Source organism: Haliotis rufescens, unplaced genomic scaffold (assembly GCF_023055435.1).
Source record: "Haliotis rufescens isolate VD_foot unplaced genomic scaffold, xgHalRufe1.0.p SCAF_27, whole genome shotgun sequence".
Classification (NCBI taxonomy): domain Eukaryota; kingdom Metazoa; phylum Mollusca; class Gastropoda; order Lepetellida; family Haliotidae; genus Haliotis; species Haliotis rufescens.
In genome coordinates, this window is record NW_025963968.1 from 2,069,270 (window position 1) to 2,097,034 (window position 27,765).

General features: G+C 39.3%; 2 protein-coding genes across 2 annotated transcripts; one reads left to right on the plus strand and one right to left on the minus strand.

Annotated features, from left to right (window-relative positions):
* Window positions 1-243: 243 nt before the first annotated feature.
* Window positions 244-24,214, minus strand: LOC124113422 (protein FAM204A-like). Its single transcript, XM_046473766.2, has 7 exons — window positions 23,907-24,214; window positions 20,240-20,333; window positions 19,633-19,765; window positions 17,937-18,135; window positions 4,962-5,018; window positions 3,398-3,447; window positions 244-534 (listed from the first exon to the last, which is right to left on the minus strand). Exons 1-7 carry the CDS (start codon window positions 24,111-24,113, stop codon window positions 492-494), a joined length of 783 nt encoding a protein of 260 aa, XP_046329722.2. The 5' UTR covers window positions 24,114-24,214; the 3' UTR covers window positions 244-491.
* Window positions 5,558-14,555, plus strand: LOC124113421 (ankyrin repeat domain-containing protein 17-like). Its single transcript, XM_046473765.2, has 2 exons — window positions 5,558-5,699; window positions 9,029-14,555. Exon 2 carries the CDS (start codon window positions 9,050-9,052, stop codon window positions 9,851-9,853), a length of 804 nt encoding a protein of 267 aa, XP_046329721.1. The 5' UTR covers window positions 5,558-5,699; window positions 9,029-9,049; the 3' UTR covers window positions 9,854-14,555.
* Window positions 24,215-27,765: the final 3,551 nt, after the last annotated feature.

The following is a 27,765-nucleotide window of genomic DNA, read 5'->3' on the forward strand; positions in this document are numbered from 1 at the left end:
TTAACTAGTTGAACAGCAGCTCTCGCTTCCACAGGGTAAAACATTAATTTCCTCCTCAAAAGATTTTTTTTTCAAAACTTTTTGTATTCAAATCCTGTTTTCAATAGACTTTCATTATAAATCAATAATGTCTGTTGGTTGTGAAATCTGAGTTTCTTTTGGGGAAAAACATCTGCCATATTCAACTCCTGACATCTTGTCAATATCAGAAAAAGAAATATCATTTTCTTTTTGAAGTTCTGATTGTTTTGTATGTTTTTATTTGTAATTCTATTCTAAGAAATACATGGTTATTCAGATCTAGAAAACAACATGATAAATATCTAAAAAAAAGAAAATTATATTTTTATGAAGAAATGGATTCATTGTCCATGAACAACCACAGACTGAACATGTTTTGTACATGATTCCAAGGTGAGGCACACAGATAAAACAAAATGCAATGTAACCATGGCAACAGATGTCTCAATCCCAGCATGCATTGCTTCCTCCTACATATTTCCCTTTGTCTCCCATCGCTGCTTGTGTTCAAATCTGAAAATGGAAATGTTCTTCTGAAAATATTTTGTAGGCAAATGAATACATTCAGTTTATTTCTGATTTTGACATGTAATCAAATTTTCTCTCATATTCGTACAAGAAACATAATCTTTTGTCTTTGTTATTTATTTGACCATGGCCACAGCTCAATACATACGCATAAATATAGATTAATGTGTATGTCTAATTAGTAATATGAAAAAGCCAGAGGTTTTAACTTCAACCGCCAGTCTTTCAGGGCCCAAATCAACATCCCACTTAATGTTCTAAACATTACATTCCTCTGCCAATGTGGTATTAGCTAAACCCTAAATGGGCCCCATCCTTAAATGGGCCTCAGCCAAAGACAGGAAGGGAGATAACTCTCATGAGCATGTTGCTGGCTGCAAGCACATGGCGCCAGCAACACTCTTGTACACAGCTACACTTACAGTGATTAAACACAGTTAACGAACGAAGACACCACATACAATCATAGATGAAGGGTCATGTCGCTCTCAGCCTCCCAGCTGCTGACTGTGGACAATTCTCATATCCAAAGCAACATTATTAAATCTCCTCAACAAATACAACGACTTGGTGGATGCATGTCAAAGTACCCAAATGAGTGGATCAATGCTGAATGATGATGTCAATCACTGGATTGTCTGGTCGATTTTTTAAAGACCGCCGTCATTTAGCTGGAATATTGCTGAGTGAGGCATTAAACAACAAACAAACAAACAAACATACATAACATCCGTATGAAACATTCTCCCAAACTCCCTGACTGTTGTACATCAGCATGTTAGGTGGAAGGAGAGGTATTTTATGATGCATCTGTTGAAAAACTAGTACATGTATTTCTGTAACATATTGGTTTGTTTTGTGTGATTGTATGTGTTTGTTGTTTAATGCTGCATTCGGCAATATTCTAGCTCTATGACGGCGGTCTGTAAATATTCAAGTCAGGACCAGACAATCCAGTGATTGACATTATGAGCATCATTTCACGTAATTGGGATACGATGGCATGCATCAACCTTGTAAGGGAGCCTGACCACCAAATCCTGTTTGTCGCCCCTTACAGCAAGCATGGGTTGCTGAAGACCTATTCTACACGGATGTTGGAAATATTTGAGACTTTGACCAACCAGAATGTCAGGCTGGAAACCAACAACCATAGTGTTTGAAATGAAGTGTCTCTACACCGATTGATGCGTTAATCCATCACTTCACACTGCAAAACCCTGATCCCTTCAACATGCTGCAATTAATCAGTAGAGCTGGAAGAGTTACTTCCCTTTATTGGTCTTGCGACAGTGCACATTTTTAATAGAAGTATCATTAAAAGATATCTCTTTTATGCCCCCTGGAATCTGTTTCATCGGATAATCATGATTATTTTCCGAATACTTGGTTTTGTTCAACTTATTGTTAAATGAGGACCGCCTCTGTCTTCAATGCCTGTACATATTGCTTTTGGAAGCCTATTTCCATCTGACGGTACGTGTACAACTCCATTTCGCACAACCATGAACTTCTCCTATTGAACTCCTCCTATTACACAGTCAATCTGTTTCTGTTACTTTAAAAAGAAAATCATACATTAACCTTTATTACATACTTCAGTGTAAAAGACCGAGTTTTCTGAATTTGAGAAAAGTGATATGTTCATTGCAGTAAACATAACACTTGATATTTCACTGCAGTGAATACACATGTATAACACTTGATATTTCACTGCGGTGAACATAACACTTGATATTTCACTGCGGTGAACATAACACTTGATATTTCACTGCAGTGAACATAACACTTGATATTTCACTGAAGTGAAATTACACAAAACACAGGGGTTAGTTGTTTAGTATGGTACAAAAAGCTTAAATGTATTGATAGACTTCAATATATGTTGTTGGGTTGAAAAGTAAGGGTAAGTCAGACACAGATTTAAATTTGTTTTACATGCACTTGATGCAGGGGGTCATGTTTTGTACAGCCAAGTCGAGCCCTGCCCTGCCCTGGATCCTCCGCTGTGTATAATCAGGTGTTGTCCATGAAACTTCCGCCACATTTTGTTTGCTTATGAGTATACAGATGAATTAATTTGGGACTGAATTGGGTCATGTGACCTCAAAGAGGCCCTCTGCATCATTCATCACCACTCGCCCCTTCCGTAACATGCAAAAAGACTTGTCACCCTATCGTTGAATGTTATGTGCGGAAATACAATAAACCAAGATAGACACAATTTTATGGATAACAACTTCTTTAATACTGTAAAAAGCGACGTTTCGGTATAGATCCTTATACCGTTGTCAAGCAAGACGTTTCGGTATAGATCCTTATACCGTTGTCAAGCAAGTCTTGCTTGACAACGGTATAAGGATCTATACCGAAACGTCGCTTTTTACAGTATTTAAGAAGTTGTTATCCATAAAATTGTGTCTATCTTGTCATCCGCCAACTTCTAAGTAATGCCTATCAAACAAGTTACAATAAACCAATCAGAATGCACGTATGACTTCAAGTACTTCGGTTAAAGAATCCCTCGGGAATAATTTTCGATCTTGCATCTTAAAATATACCATTGATACAGATAAATATGTTCATACTGAATAAATACCGTAAGTCCTGATGTGTTTTAAAAAGCATATGTTTGATATATGACAAGAAATACATGTGGCTTTGCAACGATTTGACAAATCTTTTAAGTATGCCTGTTTGTCGCTATTCGGTTCCCGAAATAACACGAGTTGATCACGAGTTGATCACGAATGCCTGTGCTGGTCAGTCAACTAAATTAGAAGGAAAGCAGTTTCCTGAAGGCAGATAATCCAAGTCTGAAACTGAAATATAATCTTCAACCACCTACCCCCAGTTTAACTTCCTCTTTTTCTTGGCTTTATCTGTCTCAGCCTCTTTCTAAAATGTAAAAAAATATTCTGCTGATTTCAAAGACATGTCACTTTGTACTACACCCCCCACCTACTTATAATTGTTAGGGGCGGTCGGGTAGCCTACTGGTTAAAGCGTTCGCTCGTCACACCGAAGACCCGAGATCGATTCCCGACATGGGTACAATGTGTGAAGCCCATTTCTGGTGTCTCCTGCCTTGATATTGCTGGAATATTGCTAAAAACGTCGTAAAACCATACTCACTTACTCACTATAATTGTTATGTGCTGATGTGGTCACCCTGAGACCTCCAAACGGGATTACCGATAGTCCCCAGAACATACAGTCTTACACACCACAGCAAGTCCCTGCAGCCCAGTGGTTAAAGTGTTTATTCGCCACACTGAAGACCCGTGTTCCATTCTCCACATGGGTACAATGTGTGAAGGATGTTCGTGGTATCAGCTGTTGTGATACAGCTGGAATATTGCTAATAGCGATGCAAACCCAAACGCACTTTACATTCACGGATGCAGTGAGTAAATGCTATGTTAGCCACAATCGGTAATATTCTAGGGACATCACGACAACCTGTCAATACCAAACCAGCAACAATATAAGCAATCAGGTAATGATTAAACACCATCAGCCAATCAGGTAATGATTACACACAATCAGCCAATCAGGTAACGATTAAACACCATCAGCCAATAAGGTAACGATTAACGAGTGAGTGAGTGAGTGAGTGGGGTGTTAATGGCCAGCTTAATGTTGGAAGAAAGCCCCAAGTGATGCAGCTCTTAGAAGCTTTCTGACAAACCTGAAAATATATCTAGGGTGATCTGGGATTCAAACCCATGATCATAGGTTTCTGAAGAGTCAAAGGGACACAACTCTGCACAGCGTATTGCGGTGCCTTAGCCGACTGGCCACCATTGCCTCCCCGTCCCCCAGACTCATGCAACACATAAAGATGTATTACATGATGAGAAATCAGATCAATGATTCATATCTCCTTGCTGGTAGAAGAAGTTGCCCCCTGATCTGTGGAGCCCAGTTGTCTGAACAAACAGCCGCCATGGTCGGGGCTTGGTGGAGGTGACTCACTGTCAGTACCAGTCAATCAATATGTCGGGAGAACAGTGGGAAGATGAACCTGGCCTGTCATCACTCAGTAACCAGTTTCAAGGATTGTGAGCTGATGTCTATAGATATTCAAGACATAGCAACAGGTTCTGCATAACCATGGTAACATATTGCTGCTGTTTTGGGTTAGGTTAGGTTAGGGTTAGGTTAGGGTTAGGGAGGGAAGCCTGAAGTGATGCGAGTTGCAGATGTTCAACCGGTGTACAACCGGTGAGTGTGATGCTGACAAACCATTCAATGCAAATATATGATCAGCAGATCCTGGCATGAATAAGGGGCACAACTCTGCCACCTGTGCCTCTTATGTTAATGATAATGATGGCAAGGAAACTTTCTACATAACAATGGCCATCATACATGAGTTGTTCTTGGAGTGTGTGTCCTCAGGGGCTCACCTGTTTGTCTCTCAGGTAGTTTCTCGCATCCATAGCATCAGCAATTTTCTTTCCAAACTGGAATAAGTGACAAAACAATATAAGTTATAGGTTTTTAAAAATCACAATTAAAATTAATAAAGTACCTGTTCATCATTTAAGAAGTTATATTCTAGAACAAGGAGTACTAGATCTTGGCTTTGAGTAAACAGTAAGAAAAGAACATTACACAAAAAATACATATAGATATTCATAAATAAAACAAATGATCTACATTAATTGGTTTATTGGCAAGGTAAAAAATTCAAAAGCAATTGGCATTTTGAAAATAATTCTTTGAAAATAATTTTTTTATTAAAAGAAAATTGATTAATATTTCTTCACATGCCAAACATGTTTCACAATATAATGTTTTTAAAATTCACACTAAAACATGTTTGAGAAATGTAATTACTCTTACTTCACATATCAAACATGTATGACAAAACTTCCACAATTTTTTCTCAAAATCTGATTAATCTCCAACAGGAGCTGTGAACAGACAAGTAGAACTTTGCCATGAAACCCTTCACCATGGGAGTCCCCTAGGAGTTGTCTCCCTTCCCCACCAGGTGTCAGTGTGTCAGTGTGAATCATTACAGTGGTGTCTACTGACACTGTCAGGACTCGGGCCACTGTGGCTGGCAGGGTGGTGCCCCCACCCTTCTATATTACCCCACCCCGGGGCAGAGGAGGAGTCAGACACACTGGACACTAGTGGTGAGTCTGGGTGCGCAAAGCAAGATGGAGGCTGGAGGGAAATTGACTGATTGTTGAAGTTGGTGGGTGAATGATCAAGAGATGAAACTGTAAAGGGGGGGGTAAGAGAGAGAGGAGGGGGGGAGAGAGAGAGGAGGGGGGGAGGGTTGAGAGGTAGGGGTGTCTGTGACTGAGGGAGAAATAGCATGGATAGGGTGAGAAGGAAGAGGGTACAGAAGAGACATGCAGGGAGGGGTAAAGGGCCATGTTAGTGTAGGGGGGGGTAAGTTGTAGCAAGAATATCTCCTTGGGAGTGTAGTGGCTGTGTGGGTTAGATCACTGACTTTGTCCCAGTGCTGGCGATTCGGTGCCTCACTCTACCCCAAAAGTACTAGAATCTGTACTTTACTAAGATAGTGTTATCCCAAATATAACATTTGTTACATCTCTCTTTAATATTTTGACATATTCTTTATTGACATGTTATTGCTGCATGTCTGTTGACATCTTTACCACTGGGAGGAAATAACTGATTTCAGCAACTTTTTAAGGACTATTTATTTATTTGTTATGACGATAATAATGATTGTAGCAGGTCATAATTTAAAAATAAGATATTAGGAACTAAGAGTTGCAGACACGAACACCAGGCCGGGATACTTCCTTTCTGCTACTTCTACCTTCGCGTTCATCATTTGAACAGCTTCATGTCAGGTCAGGGTTAGACTAACACCGTGATTTTGATAGAATGAAATAACTCCATTTAAGTTGAAAAGGAGCCCCAGTGAGATGGGAAATTCCTGAGGAAAATCGAGACTTACTTCATTTGGGGATTTTGCATTACAGAAAGGGCTGGTCGGAAGGGGAAATAATATGGTTCTGGGACTATGGGACAGACTAGCTAAGTCATGTTGATGAGAGATTACAGCAGAATCATTTTGTTTCACTGTCCAGATGACTGGCAGTACCAGTCCATCTACTCAATGAGAGACCATGCTCCAGTCTACCTTTCACAGTATAGGTTCTAGACTTTCTGTCATTTGTGAAACTAACACAAGTGGTGTTTTGAGAGACTTTAATCACTTCCAATGACAGAGCCTCGTCCTCTATGAGGTAGCCTCACTCCAAGGCTGTACTCATGAAAGAAACATCCATGGATGTGTAGTAAATCTCTCTTCCAAATAGGCAAGTCTAGATATGTGGACAGTAAGGACTCCAGTCTCTTATAGGGACAGCTTGTTATTATTTATATGATCTAGAAATCATGATTTAAACTAATAATTATTGCCTTAGAGACATGAGCTAGTCTAGCTATGAGGCTGCCTGCCAGTATCTGAGTAACTGTCACTTGTGTGAAATCGTCTCTTTCCTCTCTCGGCTTCCTGGTGCGTCTAACCTGTGTACAGTGTCATTCACCCCACAGGCACTTGTGACAGTGCATGAAAGGTCGACACAGCCGCTGAGCCCAGTCGGAGATAAAAAATATAGTCCGACTCACTGAATGGAGTCATCTGTGAACCAGAGCTCCAGATAACTTTTTGATCAATTGAGTTTTTAATCTAGAGATTTTATTTTAATTGGGTTATTACATTTTTCATTGGGTAACCAATATTTTTTCACTCATCTATTCATCACTCTATTGGATTTTTCTCCAAATTAGTGAAGATTTTAAGATTTTGAAAAAATGAAATAATGTTTTATGTGTATATAAAAGTAAATTAGCTCCTTTGTAAGCATGCTGAAAAAGCTTCAATAGGTATTTACGTGAACTATTTTTATACATTTGAGTTTTTCATTTAACGCATGCTATCGGTACGCAAGTTAATTGAAAGTAATTGGGTTTTGAATATTTGGGGGGGGGGGGGGGTGTATTTTACACAAATACGCTGTTTATCTGTAGCTCTGGTGTATGCTTGGTTGAAGTAGGAATGTCTGGTTGTACTCCGAACATGGTGTACGCTTGGTTGAAGTAGGATTGTGTGGTTGTACTCCGAACATGGTGTACGCTTGGTTGAAGTAGGAATGTCTGGTTGTACTCCGAACATGGTGTACGCTTGGTTGAAGTAGGAATGTCTGGTTGTACTCCGAACATGGTGTACGCTTGGTTGAAGTAGGATTGTCTGGTTGTACTCCGAACATGGTGTACGCTTGGTTGAAGTAGGAATGTCTGGTTGTACTCCGAACATGGTGTACGCTTGGTTGAAGTAGGAATGTCTGGTTGTACTCCGAACATGGTGTACGCTTGGTTGAAGTAGGAATGTCTGGTTGTACTCCGAACATGGTGTACGCTTGGTTGAAGTAGGAATGTCTGGTTGTACTCCGAACATGGTGTACGCTTGGTTGAAGTAGGAATGTCTGGTTGTACTCCGAACATGGTGTACGCTTGGTTGAAGTAGGAATGTCTGGTTGTACTCCGAACATGGTGTACGCTTGGTTGAAGTAGGAATGTCTGGTTGTACTCCGAACATGGTGTACGCTTGGTTGAAGTAGGAATGTCTGGTTGTACTCTGAACATGGTGTACGCTTGGTTGAAGTTGGAATGTCTGGTTGTACTCCGAACATGGTGTACCGTATTTAATAATTAAGAAAGACAGAACCAGTGTTTTTATTTATTTGTTGTTTTACGCCCCACTCAGCAATATTCCAGCTATATGACAGCGGTCTGTAAATAATTGAGTCTGGATCAGACAATCCAGTGATTGACATCGTGAGTGTCGATTTTCACAATTTGGATACGATGACATGTACCAACATAGTCAGTGAGTGTGACCACCCAATCCCGTTAGTCGCCTCTTACGACAGAACAAGTGAGGGTACTTGGGGACAATAAGGTGATGTGAGGCAGAGTGTTTGGTGTGAGAATCTAACAATTCATATCTTCATATCTTATGTAAACTTCAAAATAGTTCAGTGGTTTGATATAATGACTGAAGTCATTTCCTTGTTCATGCTTATTCATGAAAGACTGCTTCTCATGCATGTCGTAAGAGGCGACTTACGGGATCGTGTGGTCACACTCGCTGACTTGGTTGATGCATGTCATCGATCCCAGTTGCATGGATTGATGCTATGATATCAATCACTGGATTGTCTGATCCAGACTAGATTATTTACAGACAACCGTCATATAGCTGGTATATTGCTGAGTGTGGCGTTAAACAACAAACAAACAAACATGGCAGATATACAGCCGATAACATTCTAGGACAAGGAAGTGCAGTTCATTTGTTCATACGTCAAATCTAAGATCATCAAATGATGATCCCAATGTTATTTTTGGAGCATGTAAATGCTGTCCACGTTATTCGTCAAATAGTTTGCCTTCAGTTCCGTTGTTATTTCTTCTTCAGAAACAGACCTAAACAACCAAGATGGCCGACTTCTTCAGTTTTCTCCAATCAACACTGAGTCAGGAGAAACAGATGGAAGACGCAGTCAACAACAATGACATGGACCGGGTCTGCGAACTTATCAAGAACTACAAGATCAACAGCAAGGTTCAGCAACAGGGTGGCAACACTGCTCTCCACCTGGCCACCCGACTTGGACATCAGGAAATTGTTAAGAAGCTTCTCGAAGCAGGAGCTGATCCCATGTTAAAAAATGACTTCAACTTGACGCCTATCGACACTGCAACACGGAAGAGTCATCAGGACTGTCTCATACTTTTATTACGTTACGCTACCAATTTCCCTGAAATCAGCGTCATGTGGTTGCAGTCTGGCGGGTCGATGATACTTTGGAAAGAGGCCACCGATGTTGTCATGGGAACACTGTTGTGTGCCACACCCAATTTTGGATCCACTCGAAGTAATACACAGAATAATTTATTTTACCGACTGGTAGATACGAAAATGCTACAAAGTTTAAAACTCCTAGTGATGACGGGGTACCAGCTAACAAATGAACAGAAGTTGAAACTTGAATCGTCGGATGAAAAGCGATTTCTTGAATGGCTGAAGTCGTATCTATTCAAGCCTCAGACATTACAGCATTATTGTCGCATTGCCATTCGACGAGCGTTTGAGTCTCGCGTCAACGTCTTCTATGGGTCGAGGTTTCTGCCCCTTCCTGCATCACTACGAGACTTTGTTTGTATGGACAGTGAACTCCACTCCACGGAGGAGAAGCAGGAGAACCAGGAGGAGAATAGTGACGCCAGTGATGCTATGTAGTCGTGTTGAGGTCAACTTTCAGAGGGCTTTCAGTGAATTGGGGGAATTAGGCCATAACATCATGATAAAATGTTGAAATCATTGGCTCTTTTCCCCACCAAATATATCCATGACTTGTAAGGTGTTTTTTAAAATGTCTTAAAGGTCCATTGACTCACGAGTGTGTCACTGTCTGTTATATCTCTCAAGTCTGATAACAAAGTTTAGAAAACAACTTACAGGATTAGGGAAGGGAGGTAACCCTGTAATGACCTAATTATAAGAATACACACTTTTGATTTCTTCTTTTTTTGTTAAAAATTGTAAAACCAGGTTGTGTATAAAAAGGCTTAGCTTTATTCTCTATTCCTTGGTAATTAATGCTTTATTATACACAACCTGTGAGAAAGGTCAAGGTCACCACAAAAATCAGTCAATAGCACTTTTTTGTCATACTAAATATACAGAATGATTTGTATATTTTGCCCCCAAACTCTGGTGAACATTTCTTTAATTTGTTGTGGCCTCAACAAGAAGCTTGTGATGAGGGATTGTACGGACATATCATAACAGTTTCAGTTGCTTAGCAGCTTCAAAATAGGAACAATGTAGAACAGAACTTCCAGGTGTGCATTGTCTGTTCATGCCACGGTCCAACTGACAAAGAAGGGATATTTCCCAAACCATTATTCATGCAATATTTTCATATCTTAATTTTCCACATACAATAGTTTCAATACACTGACAGGAAACAAGAAAGTTCTAATTGTCCAAGGCAGTTGATGGCCAAGCGATGTAGATATTGCCAGATCACAAACATCATGGCAGTGTCAGTATAGGGTTTGCACGAAAATTATAAATGAACTCATATGCAATGATTTCATTAAAAACAATTAACATTTGATTAAACATGGAAAAAAAGATGAAATTATGTTCAATATAAGCCAATATTTAATCAAACTTCAAGGATGCAACCAGGATTTTTTAAAAACTGTAACTTCACTGTGGGGGAGTACCCAAAAGCCTACCCTAAAAGTCACAAGCTCGATATGTAAACCATTATTAATTTATGCAGGATATGTTAAGTGTTCACTCAGCACACAGAAGGACCATGTTTGGTTCCCCACATGGGATCTGGTGTCCCCTGCCACGACATTGGTCAAATATATAGTTAAGAGCAGGGTAGAACCATACTCACTCACTAACCCTTCAGAAAAAGCAGACATTGACCAGGGCTGACCTTCGTGCTAGTTTCAGGAAGAGGACAATCAAATAATGAAGACACTGTGATACAAAGTTGCTAAATACGGACCACTGTTGGCTTCCGCTGTTGGATGTGAAGGGTGCATTTGTTGCTATGCTATTCAATTCTTGACAGGGATACTGATATATTTCTCACTACTGTCATGTACCTTAAGTAATGGTTATTGTTTGTTTGTTTGTTTTTAACGCCGCACTCAGCAATATTCCAGCAATATGACGACGGCCTGTAAATAATCAAGTCTGGACCAGACAATCCAGTGATTGATATCATGAGCATCAATCCACGCAATTGGGATCGATGACATGCATCAAACAAGTCAGCGAGTCTGACTACCCGATCCCGTATGTCACCTCTTACGACAAGCACAGTCGCCTATTACAGCAAGTATGGGTTGCTGAAGACCTAATTGGTATTGGTCAAACATGGTATAGGAGGATGATCCCTATCAAAATTTGAGTAGCATAGGCCTATATTTACCCACTAAGTCTTGTCAATACTGAGTTAGAAATTAGATTGTTACCTTGTTATTTTGTTACTCATTTCTTTGTGATAGAATTATCAGAATATATTTGAATTTGTTATGCTATGTTTCAGCGTTGATATCACATTTGTTCACTATATACCAATTCATGTTTTTTCGTTTGTGTGAAAAGTTAATTTTTATTCACTTCTATCAGTTTTTTACTCAAGTGAAGGATTCCACTACACTGGTTCTTGTGTCCAGAGCTGTGTCCAGGCAAAGGGGAGGTAACTCTCCTTGAGTGTATGTTATTCTGATAAACATGATTAATAATTTATTTGTTGCATTCTCTTTATCACATTTATATAAAAAAAAAAACATGTGTCACAGCAAATGTTGAAAATTAAATATTTTGTTACCCGAATACAATATTAGAACCAAAAATATGGAAGGCGAAGATTCTAAAATCTGTTGCCAACATTACGTGCTTCATAGATTATTTTCTTACAGAGTATTCATTTTTAGAAATTTAATAAAATAATATGATAATGCGAGGACATTAGCAATGGTTGTGAGAAAATGTTTTTTCTACAGTGTGGTGACACTATAGATGATATCACAGGTAAAAATTGCTGACATTACATTTTTTCGCTGAGTTTTTTAATGACAGTGTATCTGGACACTAAATGTCTGTTGTGAAGACAATAACACCTCACAACTGAAATAATCTATATAAACCACTTAACAATCGATAGGGATATTTTGGGTGTACAGGTTGGATATCACTGATTGCTTGGAAAAGTTGTCATGCAATTAGCATGTAATGGTGCCATAGAAATGGCACACGTTCAGCTATATTTTAATTTAAGATATATACAAGTACACATTTCAATAAGTCCTCTGAGTTTTAACAGTAAATTAATGAAACATCCCATTAGCCCTATTGATGGTTGAGTAAACATTTCATTTGAGCATGTTAAGACATCATTAGTTTTCATATTGATACCATGAGTTTTATCCATGTTCATAACTAAAACCTATATATATTGTGAGTCTTGTGCATGCATGTTGTCACAGCATAAATACTCTTTATGCACTCAGCAATGATGTATATTAATCTGTGTACACAGAAACTGGAAGACATAGCTGTAACACTCACTAAGGGCCACACTGTGGTACTTCTAGCCCCAATCAAGCATATTTACAAACTGTGCTATGTGCTGTATAATCATGCAGCACTTTATATTGTAACAGTTATAAAGGAAAACAATCATTGTGACATGTGTAGTTAACAGTAGTAATGGTTGCCGAATTCATTGCCTGTTCAAGGCCATTTATAGATTTTTAGGCCTTTTAAAGGCCAGACTGCCAAATTAAAGGCCATTCAAGCGTGTATGGAACTTGTGTCCTCATTCACCAAAGTATGTAATGTGTTACAGTGTTCCAAGTGTCTGTGTAACGTGCAACAGCGTTATATTGCGTAGGTTTCTTGGCAGAATAAAGCAAGTGGATAAAAACCGCATCTGTTGGTGTCATTCACAGATAAATATGCAAATAAGACAGGTTGAGGAGGTACTAATATCAGTGTTTTCAAACAAACTTGGCATCGCACTTGTATATTGGGGTTGAGGAGCTGGACAAATTATCAAAAGAATAGTCTACCTTAGACCAAAATTTTAACATGGGTAGAGCTGCAGCCTTTAACAAGGGCAACTTTGGCAATGTAAATTGCAAATGAATTTAGTGAAAACGCCTGAAAATGCCAGTGGGATCTGTGCCTGCACATCTCTGCAGTTTGGGGTCTTTTCCCAAATTCAAAACAGTTCGATATGGCCAAAATATGTCCGAAATTTTACTTTGTTTCATTTTGTAACTGTTTGGGACTGTTTCAGCTGGAACCATATTGACTGTTGTCTCCGTCAATCTGACCAATCACTGATGTTGTGATGTAACAATGAATCAGTGAACAATTAGCTGTGACCATTGACCAATGCTTATGATGCTTGCTGGACAAGGGTTAATCACGTTAACCAGTTGTATCCAGGGACAAGAAATATACTCTTCGAAATGTGGACCATATCATGTATAGTAACCATGGTGACTGTGATTTATTTTTGAAGTAAAAAATGAATTCTACAGAGCATAATGATGTGAGAAATGTATGCAATATTTTATACACTTATTGTTTGATGTTGTTGTTATAACAAAGTGCGCAGGCAACCCTGGATATAACAGTCATACTTCCCGGGAAGTCGGTGATAATGATGCCATACTGACCACCATGCCCTAGTAGTTACAATATTTGCTTGTCACAGTGCCAAGTTTGATACACATTTCTGATGTTGCTCTCCATATTTCTGGCATATTACTGAATAGCATAAAACCCTACTCACTCACTCACTGATTATATCTACAGTTGTCTGCATCACCAATTTGTTTTTGTAGAAATCAATTCCAATTCTTCATGTTGATTAATACTAAATATGCAATTATGGTTGTGAAGAAAGGAAGGTATGTGTGAATCGTGTTGAATCATGTGTTGAATCATTTGACGTATAGAACACCTGGTGGACCGTATCTGTACTGAGGAAAATGTATGTCCATATATTGTTTTTGATTGTTTTTGATACATGTTGTAATTTTGTGATATATTTTTGTTTGTTTCATGACTTGTTTGGATATTGTACTGTTGTAACTTGTTATAAGATTAGTGTTGTTGTTCTAAAGTTGCTACTGAATATTGTAAGTCCTTGGCTAATTTCACAATTGTCTCGTCTCGTTCAACATTTACTGGTTATTATTTCCTACATGACAACACAGAGGATGAACAATGAACTAGACAGACAATGGAGGTGGAAATGTTTGTACCCAGTTATGAGATTTTCATTTGGGTTAAGCTGCCAGTAACTAAAACTGACAAGAATATTTTCGTGATAGTTATCTCCCTTTGATAAGTTGCTATCTCCCCTTACCATTAATCAGGTAAATAGTTATCTCCCTTTGACAAGTTGTTATCGCACCTTACCTTTAATCAGGCAAGCTCCTTCCCAGCGCGTGACATCTTCGTTACACTCTCGGTAACATCGCTGCCACCAGTGTAGGCGCAGCCATTACAATAATCTTGAAATTTGCCCTCTGACCCCAAATGTAATTATGTTTATACTTTTGTTTATGTCTTTGGGAATGCCATCATATTTCATTTTGAAAATGTTTACGACTGACCATGTTTTCCAGATGAATTTACTTTGTTGTTTTAATAATCAGATTGGTTCAAGATTGCAGACTAACAGAAAATCAACCAACTTCTCCAATTCATTCTTACAATATCAATAACACGATAGTTTTAATGAAACAGAAATTCAAATTGACAAACAAAGAAAGTAATTTAGCAGCGATGAGTGTATTCGGCGTCACGACAGTCATCACTTGTTTGTAAACATAGTGGTCATTCGGTTGCAAGTTCAACTCCAAGCATGGTTGTGGCCACCTATCACAGTGAGGAGTTATGACTGGTGGCACGATAGTATAGAGAGCTCCGCGAATGAGCTATGAGGAGCTTGTTAATCAGGTTAATAGTTATCTCCCTTTGACCAGTCATTATTATATACTTGGTGCTTTTATCAAATGTTCACTTTTAAAACAGAAAGAGTTACAGTATAAGGTGAGTGATATTTACCGGAGCTCTTCCTTAAATACACGCTAGGTATCTAGTTCAGCAAAAACTGTATATCCATGGTAACAATTTCACACAAGTGGCTAATTATGAAGACTAGTAATGAGCCTAATACTATGTCCACTTCCCAAATACATAGATAACAGAAGTTATTAAATGCCTCAACATACCTGAATACAATTTACCCATGAATCATATTGAACAGCCTAAATATTTGCATTTTGTATGCCTACCAAAGCAATATGAAATATGTACTTAATAAGTATATATGTAGATATATGTAGATATATGTAGCGAATGATAATGTCATGCTGCAGCCTCAACTTAAGCTTTAATAACCCAGTATTTCAATAGCATGAAGATTGTTTTCTCATTATTTATGAGAACCCAATTAGATAAACACAAAGCTTCATATGTTTTGACAAGCCATCTCTAATCCACTGCCTAACAACTGGGGTGTCTGACAACTGGTGTATGACCTATTGGAGTAAGGTATTTCTTCAAACACTTTCCTACTATGGGCATATGTATATTACAGGGTACGTGGACGTGATAAACTCGTGTTTGTGACTGATGTGTTCTCAGGATGAAGCGTGTCTGTGAGTGTTACAATCAAAAGAAGATGTGCCATGTTTGTAGGATGATAATGTTGCAAGTGTATGTCATGCCATATGTCAATAAACCTTGGAATAGACTCGCGTATTTCTGTTTCAATCAGTCAGGACATTCCATGATGTAAAGATGGTTGAGTGAACATCGTTTCAGTCACCACGGCCTTACCACCAGATCCGGTGAAAGTGCTTCTCATGATAAACAACAGAGTGCTGGGGACCTATTCTAACCCGGGTCTATACAGTGTGACTATCAATAGGGCGCTGGGGACTTATTCTTACCCAGGACTATACAGTGTGACAAGCAGTAGGGTGGTGGTGACCTATTCTTACCCAGGTCTATACAGGGTTGCAAGCAGTAGGGTGCTGGGGACTTATTCTTACCCAGGACTATACAGTGTGACAAGCAGTAGGGTGGTGGTGACCTATTCTAACCCAGGTCTATACAGGGTTGCAAGCAGTAGGGTGCTGGGGACTTATTCTTACCCAGGACTATACAGGGGGACAAGCAGTAGGGTGGTGGTGACCTATTCTAACCCAGGTCTATACAGGGTTGCAAGCAGTAGGGTGCTGGGGACTTATTCTTACCCAGGACTATACAGGGGGACAAGCAGTAGGGTGGTGGTGACCTATTCTAACCCGGGTCTATACAGGAGGACAAGCAGTAGGGTGGTGGGGACCTATTCTAACCCGGGTCTATACAGGAGGACAAGCAGTAGGGTGCTGGGGACCTATTCTAAACCAGGTCTATACAGGGTGGCAAGCAGTAGGGTGGTGGGGACCTATTCTAACCCGGGTCTATACAGGGAGACAAGCAGTAGGGTGCTGGGGACTTATTCTTACCCAGGACTATACAGGGGGACAAGCAGTAGGGTGGTGGGGACCTATTCTAACCCGGGTCTATACAGGGAGACAAGCAGTAGGGTGCTGGGGACCTATTCTAACCCGGGTCTATACAGGGTTGCAAGCAGTAGGATGGTGGGGGACCTATTCTAACGCGGGTCTATACAGGAGGACAAGCAGTAGGGTGGTGGGGACCTATTCTAACCCGGGTCTATACAGGAGGACAAGCAGTAGGGTGGTGGGGACGAACAAGGCACATAGCTCAATTTAACATTTAACAGGCAGTAATCCTGTGGAGTGGGAGACGTTTGTAACCTACTTTAGACAGTATTTTCTTTTGCTCACAAACCACACGTTATAACCCTAATCAGTACCTAAGCACAGTCATGGGTAAGTATTCCTCAGAGACAAGAATACTGTGAAACCTCCTCAACCTCCACTGCATATTGCTGAACCTCGTCAAGACAAGTAATGTACCATCCCATGTTTCTAATTATACCTCAGTGGTGAGTGTGTCAACTTTTCAAATCTAAGCTTTAGTTACCCAGTATTTCAATTGCAAGAACATTTCGTTTTCTCATTGGTCATGGGTACCCAATAACATTAACACATGTCCTGTCTAGTGTCATCCCTCCATCTGCCTACATGGACACCGTCACATATTCTGGCAGAGTGCCTTGAGTTACCAAGGTTTGGCTGAACTTATCTCCAGTGACGTCATCCTATTGTTCTCTGGTCGGGTTAAATCTCATAAACAGGGACGCTGTAATGTCCCTGGGATTTTATATAATATCCCCAGGATTTTATAGGATATTCAAGTCATATTTGCTATATAATGTGTTATAATATCAGATGGATTTTATATAATATAATATTTATACAACTTCAGTTCAGATTGTAGCATGTAATGAAATGTAAAATCAAATGACAAATGTTTTCTTTATATTCCCGAGGATCGCACACGCATCCTTTGTATCTGTGGCCCAGTGAGTGTACCACGAGGTTAGAGAGGCACTGATAAATCGCAATGTTTTTAGGATGTACTTTTCAAGATCCATATGCCAGCAACAGATATTTTACGCCCGTTTCCTAATGTGCATGGAAAGTATGTTCGAAACATAAAAATGTGGATAAATGTTGTTAGTGATATTTAAAACCCTTTCCCTCGGAAAATCCCTCAGGATACGGGTTTTAAATATCATAACAACCCTCGGACGTGTTTTATCCTATACATAAACATCTGAACACCGAACCTCTCGTGTGGCAAGCCGATCACTGAGCTCTTCCGCCTCCTCCAAATCTCCACCAGCAATGGCTGCATCCACGTTCTTCTCCAGCTGGGTTTTGGGGGCATGCTTCCCAGGATCCACTCCCTTCAGATGGTCATTGACGGTCAGCAAGTCTCGCACCTCCAGCCACTCTGCATTGCTGGTCGACGTGGAAGGAGCGTCACTAGAAACAGCAGGGTTTCCATGGTAACAGACTTTCCATCACACGACTTGTTCATACTTGAGGGCCAAACTAGTGGTTAATGTCAATAATCACTATTCCAATCCGAGATAATCACAGGGAGCACTTACATTTAGTATATTAAACTTACCATTACAGACCATCAAGTATGATTAGTTTGTTTGTTGTTTAACGCTGCACTCAGCAAAATTCCAGCTATATGATGACGGTCTGTAAATAATCGAGTCTGGACCAGACAATCCAGTGATTGGCATCATGAGCATCGATCCACGCAATTGGGATACGAAGACATGCATCAACCAAATCAGTGAGCCTGACCACCCGATCCCGTTAGTCGCCTCTTACGACAAGCATAGTTGCCTTTTACGGCAAGCATGGGTTGCTGAAGACCTATTCTACCCCGGATCTTCACGGATCCCACCAAGTATGAAATAACGGACATGCATGTGGAGTCCAGGCAACCAGGTGAGGCTGCATAAAAACAAAATATGCCTGAGAAATATTTTTCAGGCGTATTTAAACAAGTGATGAGGAAGGAGGAACACTTTACTTTTTTCCCACCAACAAACAATCCACTGAACACAGCTCTTTAACACAATGTTAGGTGTCAAGCACAGGTAACAGTCTGTGTCATGTAACAGTACAACTGTGTGAACATTAATTGTAAAATACCGTATTCTGTTAGTAGGTATGATGTGTAAACTCACCTCTACCATGTCTACTGAATCTACTCTGGTTGGATTTATTTCCATTTTCTAAGATGATGGAATATGTCTCTTAACATGGCAAGTATCAAGTTTACATGTATGGTTTTGTGTGAACTACTATCGAGATATGTATCGTAACATAAATAAAGTGCTAGTGATTCCTAAACAAGCATTTATATCAGCATTTATGTTTCCAAAAAAAAAATATGCCACTTCCACAAATGGACTAGTTCCCTGATTGGCTGATAACAGGATGGGCAGGGCTCTTGTGGCCTTATTGCGCTGAATGCTATCACTTGCTTTATGTTGTCGTCTACAGTATTTTTGTGCTAAGGATAAACAAAGCACCCTGTCAAGTTATTATTTTAAATATTAATTTATAAGAATTGACTTCAATATGTTTTTGCTACGTGGATTTACAGTGTGCACAACGTTTTGTATGTCATACCTCCATAAAAAATTAAAACCATTGAAGACAATTCCTAAATGACAAAGTGAATCATCACAGCTCTCGGAGCGAGTGGGCGTTTATGATGCTTCAGCTTAATATGTTCCATCACAGCTGAAGACATGATGAATGGGGGCTCGACCCTGGCTCCTCGACAGTGGGACTAGCCAATGGTTGGAGCACTAACCTACCCACCACCCTGGGTGGGGAACAAACACACCAATCTCCTACAGGACATGTTACCATAGTAACAGACAAATGAATATCTGATACATCAAATTTCTAGATCTTAAGTCTGTGATGAATCCATGGCTACAAAGGTACCTTGGCTTGTCTTCATTTTTCCTCTTTTGGCCTGATGGTGTTTTCTCAGGATTTCTTATAACTGGTGGCCCAAGTCGTACATCATGTTCTCGCAAAATGTCAATATCATCAGGATTGGTTATTTCCTCCTGAACTGGGAATGAAACATAAAAATTGATTATATATACATGTATTGAGTTGGTTGAGGTGATGACATCACTTTAAATGGTATTGTATTTTACATAATTTTATATTAATATTACTTATCCCATGTCACACTATGCATTTCTTGTTCTTTTTTCGACTCCATGTGGAAATATACTTGAAAAAAAGTTTCCAGCTTCTAAATGCATGTACAATAGTCGCGTGATCAGGTTGTGTTGGTCGCTATGCACAGGATTACAGTGTGTGGCCCATTTGTTTGGGTGGTGACCATGGTGATGCTGGGATGTGTTCAGGTGAATTGTTTTTAGAACCTAGAAACTTTTGTTCAAGCATGTTTCCAAAACAAAGGATCGAAAGGGGAAGAAATGCATTGTGTGAGACAGGATAAGTTTAAACATTTACATATTTTGCTTTCATTCCAAGTCCATTATGAAACCTGTACAAAGTCCAAATTCTCTATTACCTTTAGCAAGTGTTTCTCTCTGAAGATGTTTGATCCTCTTCTCAGTGGATCGTCTCGTGGCATCATCAGTTCTCTTCTGTAAAACTTTAAACTTCTGTTGAAACAGAAAGAGGACGTTCTTCATTATACATCTGTAAATAACTATCACACATATTATGCAATATCAAATGTGCTAAAACTAAAAAATGATTGATTGCGAGATATTTGACCTTGATTTTAACAATGTTGTTATCATGGTTACCTGATTGTTTTACATAATTAATACAAGAGTCGTCAGAACATGACATACTCGTATTTCCTGGTCTGGTGCAATTCGGACATAGAGTTTGGCTACTTATAGTAATACATTGGATACCTTCAGTTCAGTGGAGAAAAAAATAATGCTGTTCAGTATCTTTCAAAAGGCACATGTTCACCACCAGACTCATCTGTATAGCAAGTTTCATCAAGACAGATTGAACAGTTTGGGGGTTCTGCTCCTGAAATGAGCCCTCGCATCGTTTTCAGTATAAGTCCAACTTATTTTCATGAAGAAACAGCCGGCAAACAGACAGACATGCTGATTGCTTTTTCCCCCAATTTTTTAAAGCAACAGGATAATAAAGAATTTCAAAAGGCTTCGGAGTTCACTTTACAGACACATGCTACATGTTGCAGTTGTCTCCCTTGCATCTACCGGAGATCTTTGCTCTCTTGAACCTTTATACGATGTTTGCTACCCTTCCTGTCCATGGGATAGTTAAATTTCAACGGTGCATGCAGTTTCGAATCCATAGAATAAATGAGCAAAGCTAATTACACTTTTCAGCAATAGAAACTAAACTGTTTTAGTCCACTAGTCCTTAGATAACATATAGTATAACCCTTAAAAATGGAAAATGTTGACCAGCCCTTATGATACCTTAAACTATTGGGCAACATGACTTATAAGTGCCAATTTCTAATGCTGCTTTTCAGTGTCAAGGTGTCGTCAAACACACACTGAGAGACAGAATTCATGCTAAAGATCTTAAATAAGCTAGTACCTATGAAAACAGGGAGATATGCTCATCAAATTACTTTACCTAAGACTTCTGAAACAAACTGACTGTCACTCATGAAGACAAGTGACATCGCTATGACAACTAGCTGGCCTGAGCCTAGTCTTCCTGCTAGAATTGGGCAACTAATTCTAAAGCACCTGCATTCATCATGCTGATCGCTAAACCTCAGAAATATTTTGAAATATCATAAACTGAATGTTTTATAAACTCAGACTGGATGTTTGATACTTCGATTGGCATTTCCTACCCCAGTCTGCAGTTTTCACCAATTTGTCTCAAGCTCGACACTGTACTGTGACAATCTTCTTACATGAAAACCTCAAAAGACAACCAGCTTTGGGGTCAAGAATGCACTGGATACTTGGAGTAATATATATCAAGTGAATTCACCCCGCCTCCAATGGGCCTTTTTGATAAAGGGATATGCCCAAACCTGCAACATATTTTCATTAACCCTTATTGTTACCCTACCCTTTCCTGACACGAGATACAAATTCTGCTGCCAAATATACAATGGTGTAAGGGTCTTCCATGTTTACTTTAACAGTACATGGTTTCGCGTTTCTTTCCTGGGTTTTTTTGTTGTAAAACTGAGTCATGTCTGTCTGTGACACCTACCACTCAGCAACATCGGGGAGAATGTTTCACAATTGAGTTCCCACCTAAATCTTGTTTATTCAATGATACTATAAGGATTGAGATATTTGGCTGACATGTTTTAACTAAAAACTGTAAACACATAATTTGTAAAATGGCATTTGCTATTTCCAAATGTTAACTTATCCACTATCAGTCAAGATGGATAACCAAGACCCGAGACCCGCAATATGTGAACTCATCTGAAGTCACAAGTGTGATGACATTCAGCCACCAGAAAGTCACTACAAAAGCTTACATCCTCCCTGGACTTTAAAAACGCCCAAAGTTGACACTGCTTTAACATCACAAGTGACTAAAATGAATATCCAACAATCAGTTCGATCAATTGCTATCACTAAAATTCAAACTACCAGGGACAGCTGGGCCCATATACACACTGATGGATCCAAGAATCCTATCATCAACACTGCTGGTTCAGGATCCGTGTCCACAGCTCCAAACCCCAAGCACATTCTGTATTCACTGCTGAATTGGAGGCAATTCATCATGCACTCAAACTCATACTGGAACTATCGAAAGCAAAGGCAGTCATCCTATCAGGCTCACTAAGTGCACTACAAGCAATCAGCGGCAGAAACTCAAACTCAAGACCAAACACAGTCAGTATATAAAACTGTTGGATCCCGTCTCACATAGATATTTATGGGAATGAAAAAGCGGACACACTGGCAATGCTAGCTCTAGACAAAGCGGTGATACACCCTATTCCCCACAGCCAACTATAGATATAAATCAAAATCAAAGCCTCCATAGCCACAAAATGGCAAGCCCAATGGGATGCAAGTAAGATCGGCAGATGGCTATGCAAAAGTCACCCAAACTGAAAAAAAGCCATAGTCAAACTCAAATAAAAGGAAAATTGAAGTAGCCCTCTCACGCCTGAGACTCTGTCACAAAAGCACTGTATATGACAAGAGGGTTATAGCTAAACGTAACCTCAGCAAAACGTCACTGACCGAAAACGGCACCGACTGGCGAAAACAGCTACTGTTGCCTGGCGAAAATGGCACCTTATTTTACCTTGGTACTGAAATACATGAAATTAAACACACATGGTCAGTTGCAAGTTTACATTAGAAACTAGTGAGAAACTCTGATTGGGAGGCACAACATCACATGCTTTGATGTTTTAATTACCTGTACTCAAATTAACTCATTGTCAAGCTGAAAGTGAGTCTGGCGTAAATGTTAAGAAATTGGACTGCAGGTATACTTTATATTTAATCTATCTTAGTAAGTAGGATTTTTTTTTAGTAATTTTATAGATATTTCATATATATCATGATATATACATATATATTACTATACCTGAAACATATATATATATATACCTTTTCTGCCGCAGCCAAAATCAAAAGAATGTTTCTGTGGATAACAGACCGTGTCCCTGCCCTTGGAAAACATATATACTACAACATAACAAAATAGACCATGTAAATAAGGCATATATACTACTACATAAATTGGTCTTATAATTATTAAAAACAGAGGTGCCGTTTTGCCCGACAATTAGTAGCTGTTTTCGCCAAACGATGAGCCGTTTTCGCCCGTTTTGTTACTGGAATGTCAAGACCATGCCCAAGCCCGGGCTCGGATAAAACAAGAATTGCAGTTAGATCTGCTATCTGTCGTAGATCTCCTAAAGCTTAGAGATGCAATAGCGATCACCAAACTAACTCTTTCTGAGAGATGGCCTGCTACTCGAACGCATACAGAGTGGCCAAAGAAATTCTATCAATTTCTAAAACTCCAAAATGAAATCATATCAATACGAAAATAGAAACCTTATCAATTCAAAAACAGAAATTTATCAACACTAAAACTTCCAATAGCCCCAAAGAGGGACAGGTCAGCCGAAATTGCTAAGGCGACATGACATATTCGAGCAGCTGATGGGGATGGCAGTCCAGACATCATTGGCTCTTGGCTAAAACACAGACCTCGCGATGAAATAAATCCTTTACCTCCCACAAATGCTGAGAAATGTTCTTTGGTTTGCTTTGGCGATCTTCAATCCTCAAACAAGATTCGGCTGTGGTCCCGGTTTTTTCAATTTTCAGAAAACTGTCACTTTCTTCACTTTTCGCTTCAGCACACGTTGTATCTTCGTCTGATTTATTTGATCCAGATTCGCCATATAAATCACTAGGGGCAGGTATTCGTGCATACATGGTTGTCTGTCAGGGTTTTCAGAGGAGACACAAGAACATGTAGATTGTTATTGTTTTGAAAACATGCCAAACATGGGCGCCGCCATTTTAACTCCTGTCGCGTCACGTGACAGGTGCATGTAAAATACAAACTATATGATTGGAACGTGTTTCGTAGTTAGCAATTCAGCCACTAATATTAATTCTAAATACGCAAGATATGATTTAATTCTTCATTGTGACTTAAAATATAAATTGTTACTTTGAAACATTCCTCTTTTATTCTGTCTGTATACCGTAGTTCGTTTTAGAAAACATTATTGACACGTTTTAATCACAGAATTAATATAAGCATCTCAGAAGTTAGAGTTTGGAAGGACTGAATTGAATTTCTACGTAGTGAGGTCAGATGATATGAAAGTTCTAGAAATTAACATATATGCATAATGGTTTCCTTATGGAAGGGATTACTGGTGAAATAGTGGAAGATATACGGTGTAGAAGGGAAATAACTCTTGCGGGCCTAGACGACAAAAAGCCCATATTTAATGAGTTGATGTCACGTTACTGCTCACCCGCAACATTACCTTGTTGTCAATTATTTCCAAATTTAATTTCTTCACAATGTTCGGCATGTATTGTGATAAATTCCTCGGATTTATCTTGGTATTTTTCAGAGGCTTATAGGTAAAAAAACATATTTCTTTGAGTTCCCAAATTACACTTAATTATTATTAAGCAAATAACCAAATGACAAAGATCAAATTTTTTCAAGTCAAAGTTTGAAATTTTAGACGCATTATTCATCACTATCTATATTGAAATCTAAAACTTTAAGCATGGAATACCTGACAGATAGACATGTTTATTCAGTATTTCAGCCCTGTGGCCCAGAGGACAATTGAACGAACAAAATATGGGTGTTTCACGTGAATGACACATCTTTTGATGAATTAACAACTTTATTTTATAGAAAGTTTGTTTGAAAAAGATAACTACTGACTTATTAGTATTTACATCCTTTGAGTTAAGTATATTGTACATTTCTTTATGTAAGTATGTTTGCCAGTATTATCTAAAGATTCTAGCAACCGGTAATTCTCATTACAATAATGTGGCATACCTATAAGTTTAATCCAGTATTTAATTTGTTTCAAATGGGTTTGAATAAATATAGTATAGCAACCAGTCTCCCCATGTATGTCCTTATTAGAAGCAAACTTTCCAACAAGAAATCTTTTAAAATATTATGCTTAAACCTTTTCAGTTTCTTCAAATACCTGGCTCCCCAAATCTCTGCTCCATTTCCAAGAATTGGTGATATCTTTTTATCAAAATGAATATTGGCTGTTGAAAATGTAGCATACTCGTTTTCTTTAAATAGTTTGTAGATTGGGAGTAGAATATCTGTTACTATGTAAGAAGTTTGGCTTAACGTCGCTTTGCACTGTCTCAGATGTTTACCACTTCAGTGAAACCCACGAACATGGGTATGGTGCTGACAAACCTAGAAATATAATCGGATCAAATTGGGATACGGTCCTAGGCCTCTGGCGTGCCTAAGGGATGCAACACTGCACATCAAAATGAGGCACCTTAGATGACTGGGCCACCCATGCTCCCGATATTGGAAGGAAGGTCTGGACTTGTCGTCGTATGCACCGAGAGATAAAGTAGAGAAACATCAGTCTTGCATTTATGACCGTTTGGTAACCTGCTACCTGTGTAAATGGAAAAGAAATAATTATCACATGCACTGCTTTCAAGTTGATACAGTTCAACATAGAGCCTGTTGTTTAATGGTGCTGGTTTACATAATCCCCCCTACAATAGTTCCCTCTATAAACCTTACAGATGTAAATGTTTACTTTCCGTAGACAAGAGACTCTGTGATTCCATTTGTTGTAATGTTGGGGGTGATTATAAATGTTATCTCCCTGTTATTAACCCCTCAGCACTCCCTCGGTTGTATATATCTACACTCATTGTCTGTCCTGTTCTTTATAGAAAGGCAACTTGTCGGGTATTGTTCTGCGAAACTTTACCCTTTATCCCTTTAAGATATACAATGGAGAGAAAGATTTATTCTAAGTGATGGTTGAAGGTCTGGAGAGTGAGGCGGAAGGGGGATTTAGTTGTTATGGTGATGGGTGATGGTTTTTGGCAATAAAATACTTTTTTGCTCTTTAGTTGTAGACTCATCTGAGGTGATGTCATGGTGTGCTGGCTGCCATAAACAGTTCCATCTTTTCAGAAATTGTAAGAAACTCATTTTATGCGCTGTATCCCATAGTGGGTAGGTTTTGAATTTATAGAAATGTCAAAATCTGATATTGCTGCCATTGGGTACAGCGGTACAGTTGAAGGACCAATCAAATCCATTGTGTCCTATCATGGGTGTTTGCGTAGCCTGGTCAAAGTTTGCATGCATCAGTATACAGAGCACTCACTCCCCCCAATTTGTGATTTTAGCAATCCTTCTTTTATTTTTACAATACTGCGTTTAGACTGTATTGACCATTTGATCAGACATGTATCATTAAATAAATTAACAGGTGCTTTTTGTTGCATTTGGTATTTGCATCTTCTTTTGTTGCTAATTTGTCCAAACTAGAATGGATGGGAAAATGAATGTTCAGCATCTTTAGGCTTAATTTGATCGTTCCAGGTATTGACTTTGTAATCATTTCATTGGTCATAAGTGTTGCCATGGAAACAGGTTCAGTATGTGGACAATGTTAGAAAGGCGTGTGACACAAAGTTGCTACTATGAAGTGGTCTTTTCCACTCACTCTGTTACTATTTGGATTTTGTATTCAGTAACTGTTTGAATACATGACACTTTGTTATGGACAGCAACTTCTTGTATTCTTTGTGCAATGTTTCAGAGCTACTTCTTGCAAAGAATAAACAAAGTTGCTATCCATAAAAAAGCCACCTGATGAAGGAGCAAGAAGTAGTCATGTAATCATGTTCTTCCAACTTCTGGGGTGGAGGGGTAGCCTAGTGGTTATAGCGTTCGCTCGTCACACCGAAGGCCCGGGTTCGATTCTCCACATTTGTACTATGGGTATAATGTAGGCAGCCTGTTCTTGGTGTCTCCTACCTTGGTGAAAGTGTTTGCTTGGTGTGCCACAGGTCTGGGTTTGATTCCCTGTCCGGGCACAATCTGTGCTGCCTGTTCTTGGTGTCTCCTACCTTGGTGAAAGTGTTGCTTGGTGGACCATACACACAGACAAATACACCACACACATAGCAGACACAAGCACACCACACTTCAACAAAGACAAACACCCGTCCCACCTATCCTGCTCCCCCCCCCCCCCACACACTACGCACCCACCACACACAGGCACACATGCACACACACACACACACACTCACCAAACACACATACACACTAACCACACACAAACCACAACACACACATACGCCAGATGCACATGCACACACACGCACACATGCACGCATACACTACCATTGTGTGCTATGTACCAAGAATCATTCCTGGAGACAATTGCAAAAGTTCAGTACCTACATATTGCAATGTTTCTGAAAAGCTGTAACAATAATACTGATTAGCACACAATAATAACACACATATTCCCATCTCTCTTCTCTTTTAATTCTCAAGGTTAACAAGACAAAGAGACTGACATTCCCCATTTCATCG

Bases quoted from the DNA above. Each gene is read 5' to 3' on its own strand.
- LOC124113421 (XM_046473765.2), top strand. From the start codon at position 9,050: ATGGCCGACTTCTTCAGTTTTCTCCAATCAACACTGAGTCAGGAGAAA.
- LOC124113422 (XM_046473766.2), bottom strand. From the start codon at position 24,113: ATGTATGCACGAATACCTGCCCCTAGTGATTTATATGGCGAATCTGGA. The intron at 20,334-23,906 runs GTAAAGGATTTA...CTGTTTCAACAG, and splicing joins TTTCTCAGCATTTGTGGGAG to AAGTTTAAAGTTTTACAGAA. The intron at 3,448-4,961 runs GTGAGCCCCTGA...TTTACATTTTAG, and splicing joins ACTACCTGAGAGACAAACAG to AAAGAGGCTGAGACAGATAA.